This window comes from Gekko japonicus, unplaced genomic scaffold (genome assembly GCF_001447785.1).
Source record: "Gekko japonicus isolate JY-2015 unplaced genomic scaffold, Gekko_japonicus_V1.1 scaffold3510, whole genome shotgun sequence".
Lineage (NCBI taxonomy): Eukaryota > Metazoa > Chordata > Lepidosauria > Squamata > Gekkonidae > Gekko > Gekko japonicus.
Genome location: NW_015164765.1, coordinates 44,904 through 56,285, shown reverse-complemented (window position 1 = coordinate 56,285; position 11,382 = coordinate 44,904). Strand labels below are relative to the sequence as shown.

The following is an 11,382-nucleotide window of genomic DNA, read 5'->3' as shown; positions in this document are numbered from 1 at the left end:
TGCGACAATGGACACATCAAGATCTTAGAAGACTGTTTCAAATCAGAAATTCTTCCTCGAGGTTGCTTTATGATCATGAGCCAATGCTCTTATCAGTGTTTCATGCGCAGAAAGCTATTTATCAATTTTGTAGGCAGGTAGGGATGTATGAATTATGTTGGAATTTCGTAGGCATGTGTGAATTTTGTTATATTGGAATTGGCCTATTCATTTGCACTTGCAATAAGATATTACAGTGTTTGTGTTTGTTTTTTCACCACCTGGAGGTTGGCAACCCAAGCTACCATTCTACATGTACCATGCCATTGAGGCCATGGCTCAGTGGCAGAGCAGCTGCTTTGTATGCAGAAGGTCCCAGGTTTGATCCCCGGCATCGCCACTGTAAAAGGACCGCGTGTTGTGACATGAAAGACATCCACAGCCAGTCAGAGTAGACCTTGATAGACTAAGGGTACGGGACTTTATTTTAGGGAAGCACCCATATAATGAGTCAGACCATCATGTATAACATATTCAGTATTTATGGACAGAGAAGCTAGCAACAGTTTGTTAATGATTTATTATTACTGGAATCTTAGTAGGGGACAAGCTGAGCCCGGTCCACAGGATTAGTTCCTCCTCATGACTTGCTGTATCCAGTCCACATAGTTACATACTCTGGTGTAAACCCCAGGATGGTTGGACTGTGCACATGTCTCCAAGCCCCAGGAGACAATCCCTTCCAACTGTCTGTTGCACACAAGAGGCCCTCCAGAGTCCCCCTGCAGAAGGATAAACAACAGCGTTTTGCATTAATGCTGACCAAAGCTGGAGTCCAGCGGCACCTTTAAGACCAACAGAGTTTTATTCAAGGTATAAGCTTTTGTGTGCACGCACACGTCTTCAGATAGAATGAAATGGAAATTAGCAGTACATACATATAGGTAGAGGGTGAGCAGTAAATTAGCATACACCATAATGAAGATGTTTAACAGACTCAAGGACCAAACAGGAATAACAAGCTTAGTTTATATGGTTACCATTTGGGTTTAATTCTGAGGGAAAACACAGTGAGGGAAATAAATACGTCAAAATTAGAGATTGATGGGCAGATGTATCCTTAATTGTGGAATGCTGAGAATAATTAACTGAGACCCTGTTGTTACTCTCCATCCATCTCCTCTCAAGCATGGATGTGACTTTACAGCATCTTCTTTGAAGTGGGGCACTTGGCTGTGTAGTTATTTATTTCCTTCACTATGTTCCCCCCGGAATTAAACCCAAACAAATGGTAACCATATAAACTAAGCTTGTTATTCCTGTTTGGTCCTTGAATCTGTTAAACATCTTCATTATGCTGTATGCTAATTTACTGCTCACCCTCTACATATATGCATGGGCTGCTAATTTCCATTTCATTCTATCTGAAGAAGTGTGCATGCACACGAAAGCTTATACTCTGAATAAAACTTTGTTAGTCTTAAAGGTGCCACTGGACTCAAACTCTGTTCTGCTGCTTCAGACCAGCATGGCTACCCGCCTGAATCTATCTTGCATTAACGCTGCCAGCTTTGCAGTATGTCCACCTGGCCTCTTGGGGGCAGCATTACACTGGCAAAGTGTGAAATGCTAACATTGTTAAAGCGACCAATGCTCACAGGTATGTATGTGAAGCAAAGGTTGAGTCCAGTGGCACCTTTAAGACCAACAACGTTTTATTTGGAGTGTAAGCTTTTGTGTGCATGCATGCTTCTTCAGATACATTGCAACAGAAGTCACCAACGATTACATATAGGTAGAGGGTGAGGACGGTGTTGCCAGGAATGTGTGAGATAAGCAAAGAACAGATAGTTCAGGAAAAGCAAAAACTGAAAAATACCAAAAAGAGGAGAGGGGAGTAGGGAGGTAGAGGAAAGGGGAATTCATAGAATCATAGAGTTGGAAGGGATCTCCAGGGTCATCTAGTCCAACCCATTGCACAATGCAGGAAATTCACAAATATCTCCCCCTCCACACCCACAGTGACCACTGTTCCATGTCCAGAAGTGACAAAAAACCTCCAGGATCTCTGGGCAAACTGGCCTGGAGAAAAATTGCTTCCTCAATTTCTGAATGTGCAAAATTTGGTAGGTAGAAGATCTTCACTTAGATGCTTTAGTAGCAAAGTTAAGCTCCCAGCGTACCTGGCAGGAGTCCACTCCCCCTTCTAGTATGCCGGCACAAATCATGTTGTCTGTGATGCGTCTGGGATAAGAGTTTGCACAACGCTGCCTGCTGATAATCCGAACGTTGGCACACTGCAGGACGTCTGGGAAAGATGCTGCAAGAGATTGCCTCCCATTTAAAAACTATGCTGTGTGATGTGGCTAGACAGCAAAGGAAAGGGGTAACTAGGAAGATAACTCCAATTAGTGGTTATTGAACAGTCACTGCATTTATCTCAGATACTTTTCAAGTTCTGCCTAGAAATGTCTCTTGCTTTCCATGAACCCGACTGTCTACACTTTGCTACCTTCCTCTCTCTATATATCTGCTGACTGAGATTTCACTTCATGCAACTGGTGAAGTCAACCCTCCCAGTAAATTTGTAAAGGTGCCACAAGACTATAGCCAAGTTCAGAATTTCATATCATGCCGTGATTTCACATTGGCACTAAGGCTACTTCCTCATGACGATGATTCCCTGTTTTGTTTTCATTGCAGAGGAATCTGAAGTAGCAATGGAGTTTCCACATGGGGGTATTGCTCATGGCATTCCCACACGTCCCCCCATCACTGCTGGAGTGCTTTGTGTCCCCTGTTGTTTTTATTAATACTAGGAACTATATTACTATAGAGTAGTGACACCATAGCGATATATCTGAATTATATGTCTAAAAACTGAATTATTAAAGGGGGCTTTTCTACACAGGCAGTAGACTTGCCCTGTACTGATTCACAAAGTTACTTGGACAATTTATTAGGGACTGTAGGTCTATACGGCTGTGTCCAGCTTGCTGAAACTAGGATCCTACTATAGAATTTTGCATCATTTAATGTGTCGTGTTAATGCTTATGCTTTGCTTCAGTTCTGTTTTTAGACTATTGCATTGCTTATTGAATGTCCGATCCGTCGATTGTATTGACTCACTCTGCCTATATGGATGAGAAAATCTCAGTAATTGGACTTAATATTAATGACTTGGTCTTGCTTTTGGAGAGGCAGGCTTTTACCTTTATTAAGCAAAGACTTATTGACATTGAGATACAAGAATTAAAAAGCCTTGCCCTCTGGCTGTTGTTCCCCAGTGCGTTGGGAGCTTTTATCTGGCCCTACCTTTCCTTTCAGAGGACGGCGGAAAACAGGAGGGCCTGGTGAGATCTTGTCCATGGGGTCGTGAAGAGTCGGACTCGACTGTGCGACTGAACAACAAAACCTTTCCTGAATATTTATCTTGTCTATATGATCCTCACCTTCATAGGGCATTCATGCTAGCGCGTTTTAATGTTCTCCCATGTATGGTGTTATATGGGAGATTTAAGAAAATTCCATATACAGACAGGCTGTGTCCATGTGGGATGAGTGAGAATGAAGATGACAATCATGTTATTTTGCATTGTAAATTCTATGATGACCTTCGTGATGTATTTTTAAAGCCTTTTTTGCTACCTTTGGAGGGTCGATCTGAGGACTGTAATACCTTTATACTTTTAGCTTCAAATAAGAGCGAAATCACTGAATCTGTAGCAAAATTCCTCTATTATGCTCCTAGGAGGAGATGTTCTTTTTGACCACAGATCCTATTGTAATGTATATAGATTCGTGCTGTTATGGCATTAAAGGTTTCATGATCATGACTCACTCTGCCTAACCCAGCTTAAGTCCAAGTGAGAAAGGTGGGCTATAAATAATGTAAATAGATATCTACTACTAATAAAAATATAATACTTTTAAAAAAAAACCATCAGGGATAATGGCAGACATACTGGGAAATGGCACCTTATGTAAATAATTGTACAGTGCAGGCGCCAGGCCCAAACTGCTGAAGTTTGGATTGAAATCTCTGTGTCGAAGCAACCTCTGGTAAGTCAAGAAACCTGTTCCTTTGGCCCTGACCTGGATAGCCCGGGCAAGCCTGATTTCGTCAGATCTCAGAAGCTAAGCAAGGTCAACTGTGGTTAGTACTTGGATGAGAGATGTCCTTGGAATACCAAGTTGGGAAGACAGGGGCAGGCTATTCTGCCACCTCTCTGAATATCCTCCAGGCCACCAGTAGGGGTCAGTCACCAGAGGTCAACGTGATGTCCGGGTGCGCATAAACACAAATACCAAAAAAGAAAAAGAAACCTGTTCATTTGCATTCGTACTTTGAGGAGAGCTGACAGTGCCCCATCCAGATACGAGGCACTGAGTTCCGGCATTACTGCATTGGACAGGTAATCTCAAGGGCCTTATGTTCCAGTCTATGGGGACAGGCGTTTCCAGTTTAAGCAGCATGATGTCGTTGTTCAGAGTGCGCCTGTCAAACCAGGGATGCTGAATGATCCTGACCACATTCCGGATCCGTTCTGCACCCTCCCGATAACGGAGGTTGTGTTCCCCCAGCCGGACAACCAAGTTTCTAGATGATGAGTGGGAGAAAGACAATAGGTCAGTGGGGGGCGAAGCAGTGGGCCCTGCTCCCCTGGCAGAGCATATACAAGGTCACAGATTCAGTCCTGGGCGATTCTGCATTGGCTTTTCCCTTCATTGTTTTAGCAAACCCATGTCGAAACAGAAATTCCCTTCTGCATTGCATGCTGCTTGCACTTTCTTTGATTATCAGATTTTATGGCACCCTCTACACGGCATGCCACTTTTGCTTTCTTTGATCATCGGGTTTTATGGTACCTTCTGCATAGATTTATGGCCATTCAGGGGTTACTTTGCAGTCAGTACGGCGTTGGCCGGGGGTATTTGAATGTGGTTTTGAGCTGCACCTTTTCCTCAGTGTTGAGAAAATGTGGAGCAAATGCCAGATGCAGAACCAGCCCCTGACTCCAGTTTAAAAAAAAAAATAAATTCATGGAGGATGAACCAGAAGGTGAGAATTCTGTCATGTTCAGTTGGTTAAAAATGTAGTATAAAATCTGAGCACAAGATGGTGCTGTCTGTCTGTCATAAGGGGTATCTAGCCTGTCCAGGATGGGGGAGGCAGAAAGACAGAGATGCTGCACCCACTAGCAAATGCAACCCGATGTGGCTTCTATTGATTCTTCTTCACTGGGTGCACCACATACAGTTTCTCTCCAACTTTATTCAGAAAATGACAGCTAAATTTTTCTTTACTTCTGCTCTCCATCTTGCAAAGGGACCCCAAGTGTTCCAAGTAGTGCTGGAGACAGATCTGAATTACTGCTGGTTTTTGTGGTTTCAAAGAGAGGACAACCAAGTCAGCAACATAACACAATGTTCCAGTTCAAGCCTGCAAAAAAATTTCTGCCATTGGGGCATTTTCTTTTGAATGAGCCTTCCAGTTTAGAGAAGATTTTTGGGGGAACTCCAAAACTCATTTGGCCAACACTCACTGGAGAAGACCCTGAGGCTGGGAAAGATTGAAGGTCAAAGAAGAAGGGGACGGCAAAGGATGAGATGGTTAGACAGGGTTATCAGGGCAACGAACATGAAATTAAGCAAACTCCGGAGCACGACAGAAGACAGGAGGGCCTGGTGTGATGTGGTCCCTGGGGTCGCGAAGAGTCGGATTCGACTGTGCGACTGAACAACCAAAGCTTGCTCGTTAATTTGTGATATCTTAGTCCAAGGACAAGGGTACTGGAAGGTTGCTGTTCTTGAACCCTATCTTGGGCTGCTCCCACATGGGGCTCAAGAATGCACCCCTGCCCTGAGAGCAGCAGCAAACCGTGTGGAGTGGGTGATGGAGGTGGTGTTTACACGCCTGGTCCCTGCACCATTCATGGTAGACACTGTCTCCCTTCCACTTTTCCCTTTGTCACATCTGTGTAAAAACACATTTTGAAAAGCTATTGGTCTCCCCCATTTCTCTGAGCCTGGCTCGGAGAAAAGAAGGGAGATGGAGACATGGAGGACGGGAGAGGTTTGGAAATCATTCCGCTCACTCTGGCAATTACCCACACTGGAAGACAGAGGCATTCCATCAATGGAATGGTGAAGTCTACATGACAGGCCCTTGTGCTTATGGGACTATACTATTGAGAATAAAGTCAGAAAGTCAAAAATTGGTTATACTGCCCTGACCTGGATAGCCCAGGCTAGCCTGATCTCGTCAGATCTCAGAAGCTAAGCAGGGCCGACCTTGGCAAGTATTTGGATGGGAGACCTCCAAGGAATACCAGAGCCAGGAGGCAGAGGCAGGACACCAAGCCACTTCTCTGAATGTCCTCCATGCCCCAGCAGGAGTCGCCAGAGGTCACCATGACTTCCTGGCACGGGCACACATACACAAATACAAAAAAAATATGATTATACTGTCTGGCAGGCAGGCAGGAAGACTTCATACTGTTTTTGTGTTAAGGGTTACATATTTGTTTGCTTACTTATTTTGTTTATACCCCACTTTTCTCCCCCGTGGAGACCCAAAGTGGCTTACAATATTCTCTCTGTCTTCATATTACCCTCACAACAACAGTATATAGTAGGTTAGGCTGAGAGCATGTGATTGGCCCAAGGTCACCCAGCAAGCTTCCTTGGCAAAGTGACGATTTGAACCTGGGTCTCCCAGGTCCTAGTCTGACACTCTAACCATGATACCACACTGGCTCTCATGTAGATATGTGCAGAGATAATCTTTTCAGATATTCTCAATCCAGTTGCCAAATGGTTCTAAGATAAGAGTTGTGTTTTGTGTCCCAGGTGCTGGCCAATAATTCCTTGTGACAGTCAAAATAGGTAAAAATGGGTACATCAAAATATACATGTCTATTTCCACAGTTCTGGTTGTGGGGGGAAGATAGGATTTTTTTTTTTTTGGCAGAAATCTTCAAAACCAGTTTGACTGAAGAGAGACAGATCTATGGTATTGCAATGGCAGTTCTGCCATGTTGCTTCCAGTACCCCCGAAAACTGTCATGACCAGCACTTTGGGTTATAGCTCAGTGAAAGAGGAACTGGAGGTAGTCTCCAATTCAAGCCCTGCTGTCTCCTATGAAAAAGATCTCTAAATAAGTAAGTGCTGGCTCAGACACCACAGAGCGGCTGCCAGTCAGAGTAGAAAATACTGAGTCTGATGGTCTGAAGGTAACGTCATCCGTTCAACGTCCCCAGTTCTAGCTCATTCTCAAACTCACCCGCTATAACAGTGTGCAGCAGTCACAACCCAGCTTGGATTAATCAACGTTCCTCCACAGACGTATTGGCCAGTCACATAAGCTTGCCAGGGCTGAGAATGAGGATTGCAGGGATACCCTCCAATTATCCGTCCTTCATCTTCCTGGGAGTGCACTGCAAAGCACTCGGTTAATTAATACGTGATCTGAGACTGTCAAACAAGCCTTTCCCTCCATTTCCTGTGAGGTCCTTATCACGTTCCTTAGTTTAGTCCCATCCTGTTCTGTATTCATCCCCTGCCTTCCATCCCATGAATTCAATAGCCGTTTTGGTCAAGCAGGTATTCCAAAGATGCCCTTGCTAAAGAGGGGGCGGGAAGAGAAGCAGCAAAAGGCAAGGCCTACTTCTGACCACTTATTCCTGTCTCAGGGAAAGGAAGAGAGGCTTCTCCTGTGCTCCAAGTGAGGACTTTCTGAGGCAAGTCCACACTGAAGGTATTGTAAAGCAAAGAAGAAGAAGAGCCAGGGGCTCACTTTAACGGGCCTTATTTCTAGTTCAGTCATAACACAAAACCCTGGTTTATATGGTCTATGGTTAGGTTGTGAAAACCAGGATACGCCTCACAGATGAACATTCAAACCTTGGTTGGTTGGTCTTCATAAATGCTGGCTACCTTGACCTCTGTATAGTCTACAAGGGTATCCCCTGAGAGTAAGGCAGGATCAGGCCAGGGTGTCTGTATTCGTACATCATATGAAACCATAGCTAAGACTAGCTATGGTTAATAAGCTCTGACCTGGATGGTCCAGGACCTGGATGGTCCAGGACAGGTTGGGTCTAGTTAGTGCTTGGATGGGAGAACTCCAGGGTCAGTACACAGAAGTGGGCAATGGCAAACCACCTCTGAACAATGTTTGCCTTGGAAATCCCATGAGGTGTTACTATAAGTTGGCTGTGACTTGACAGCACTTTCCACCACCATTTGGTTAATAAACAACATCAGTTCCTGATTGAACAATAGGCTTGCCATTTGCCTGCTGACAGAAGACAAACCCCTGCCTTGCCTTTGATTATTCGAAGAGTGGGAGGGGGGAAAAGGAGGGAACAGTGTTGATAGTGATGCTCCAGGAATTCTCCCAAACTCTTAGGTAAAGACCATAAAGACTGGTGGAATTCCTAGAGCGTCATCTGTAAGTGACATCATATTGCCGAAACTTTCATGCAGAAGTGATGCCACATGCTCTGTAGTGTTCTAGGGATTTCCACAGTCTCTATGGTCTTCACCATAGAGTTTGGTAAAATTCCTAGAGTGTCCTGGAGGATGTAACACATCACCTAAAACCCCACCTTTCCCAGACACCACACCAAAAATATCCAGGGATTTGTTGGCGCAGGGCAGACAGACTGATCCATAGGTAGTGAAGTGGCCTCATTTCAGACAATCGCATTAACCACAGTTTGACTTAAACCATGGTTTTGCACAGTGTCTGAACTGAGCCATTGCTGTAATGGCTGTCAAGTGAGTTGATCTTTCCTCTAGGTAGAGAGAGGCTTTGGTCTTCATGTCTTTACATATGTGCCTTCCAGGGCATGTAGAAGACCATTGTGGAAGGATCCTGGACTGGATGGACCGCTGATCTGATTCACTGGGGCTTTTCTTGGGTTCTTTTGCCCTGTTAGGTACGCTACGTGCTGGCAAGTCACAACCAACTTCTGGCAATTCTAGCAAGGAACTTCCAAGGCAAGTGAGAAGCAAAGGTGGTTTGCCATTGCTTTCCTCTGCAGAGTACCTTGGAGGTTTCCCATCCAAGCACCAACCCTGCTTAGCTTCCAAGATTTGACGATATTAGGCTATACCATGCTGCCTTCCCCCCCTTGCCTTCATCAATATACCCACCAGCAGACACTAGAAGTAATGTGATGACCAGCCGTTCCATGTCTATGATTGTAACAGGAAACATGCACCGTAGCTGGAGACTTCTTCAGGACCTTTTCTGCAGATGGGGGGAAATAAATATTTGTTAGCAAATGGTATCTGAACTCCAAAATTATATCTACATTGGACTTCATTGGGACCAAAGTTTGCCAAAGCTAAAATCCATGTGATGGGTTATTCTCATGTCGTCAACTCAGGTACAGCTCCACTTGTGATATAAACCCCAAATTTATCCAGGTAGTGGTACCTGGTTTTAACTGCAAAGTGAATGTGCATGACATTTTTTTATAAAGAAATATACATGTACTTGCAGGAAGCCAACAATATTATTTAGTGTTCTTTTGAGATGTTCCATTCAGCAGCAAGGAGACAAAGCAAGGCAGAATTGTCTTTTCTAAACCCATATCCCTCCTGTGTCTTACCTCAGGGGTCCCCAACATTTTTGAGGAATTCTGGAAAGGTAACCAAAAAGGTTCAGACAGAGAAAAAGAAACTAAAATATAGCTATGCACGTAAGAGCTAATGTACAAACTATCATCTATAATTTGATTATACATCCAAAAGCGCTAAAATATCATTTAAAAACTACAGTCCTATGGTTCTGCATATGAGTACCTAATCCTAATATAAAGACAAATGTCCAATCATATAAATACAGGTTAAAAGGTACAAATTATATCCATATACAAAAACTAATACCAAACACGTTTCAGCTAAAAGCCTTCCTCAGTGGTAAAATTCAAACTGAGCGCTCCATAAATTTAACAAAAATATACATAAAACACATCATACACAGAATGGACCTAAAATGAAAGGGGGAACATGGGAGAAAAATAATCATGTCTGTTAAGCAACTTTTTTAAAAAAATGTAAGTATTTTGAAATATGTGGAACTGGGATAACTACCATACTTACACTATGTTCACCCGTAGAGTAAGTGGTGATAAATATTCTTGAGATGCAACATGGGCAACTTATCAAGATGTACAATATTTTATATGCCCATGGATCTAAAATACACATAAAGCATATGACAACTGCAAATTTACAAGTCTCCTAAATTTTAGAAACAATAGTATGTACCTAACAACAACAGTAACAACAAAAACCCTAAATGGTGCAATATTTTCCTACTTAGGCCCAATCTGCAGTGCTCAAAGCTCCAATGGAATGCTCAGGTACAAATAGAAAAGCATCAGCACTATTGTAGTCCACCTCCCTGAATTTATGGGAAAGGTGGGGAAAATGTGATACAACAGAAGAAAGAGGGGGGAAATGATGACACAGCGGCTTACTTGAATTCCTCCATCCAGAAAGCAGCCAAGTCCATCAGACACACAGCCAGTCAATTTCTCCATTTAAATCTCTTGGAACCAGAGTATCCAATGTGAAGATGTAGAAGGACTCCCTTTTCTTCAAAAGTTGAATTTGTTGTTGAGAGTGCACTTGCGGCTTTTCTATGGTTAGAAGCCACTTTGTGGCAGAAGAATGGCGCGGTCTTCAGGAAGGGAAGTGGCACGTATGTTCGCCCATGTATTTTGGATATTCATACTTTAATCAATAGCAGTTACCATGCCCTGACCTGGATAGTCCAGGCAAGCCCAATCTTGTCAGATCTTGGAAGCTAAGCTGTGTTGACTCTAGCAAGTACTTGGATGGGAGACCTCCTTGAAAGGCGAGGGGTGGGGGCAGGCATTATTCAGCCACCTCTCTGAATATCCTCCAGGCCTCTAGTAGCGGTCAGTCACCAGAGGTCGCCATGACTTCCAGGTGCACACAGACTCACACACACACACACACACACATATACACATATGAAAAATATAAAAAAATACCAACCCCCCCCTCCCAGTTACCATATTATTTCTATAGTATTACTCTTATCCCGGTCACACAGAAGGTTTTGGCCCGGGAGAGGGACGGATCGGGGGTGCAGCAAACGGGCACGATCTCACCGCAACATCTGGGAAGCGGCGCGCACCTGTCCCCGATTCGGCCCTTCAGGCCGAAAACCCGCAGTAAAAAAGAACCACCCCCAGAGGAGGACTTACCGGGAACGCCGCATCAAGCGTGGCCGTGGGATCGCCGCCGCGCCTGTCGTCCGGAGCAATCCAGGCTCCCGGCCGAACTGCGTATGCGCACACATGCGCAGTTCGGCTGCCTCGCTCCCCTTTCAGTGGCTTTCCCCCCCATCTTATCC

The 11,382-nt window shown here is 44.2% G+C and overlaps 1 protein-coding gene across 1 annotated transcript in view; it reads right to left on the bottom strand.

The window, feature by feature from the left end:
* Positions 1 to 608: 608 nt before the first annotated feature.
* The window catches only part of LOC107109137 (trypsin-like), an 18,576-nt gene continuing 7,802 nt past the window's right edge, over positions 609 to 11,382 (bottom strand). The window contains exons 2-5 of the mRNA XM_015409712.1: positions 7,267 to 7,409; positions 4,327 to 4,580; positions 2,163 to 2,299; positions 609 to 761 (exon numbers count right to left, since the gene is read on the bottom strand). Coding sequence (XP_015265198.1) covers positions 609 to 761; positions 2,163 to 2,299; positions 4,327 to 4,580; positions 7,267 to 7,409 — 687 coding nt within the window. The remainder of the gene's footprint in view (positions 762 to 2,162; positions 2,300 to 4,326; positions 4,581 to 7,266; positions 7,410 to 11,382) is intronic.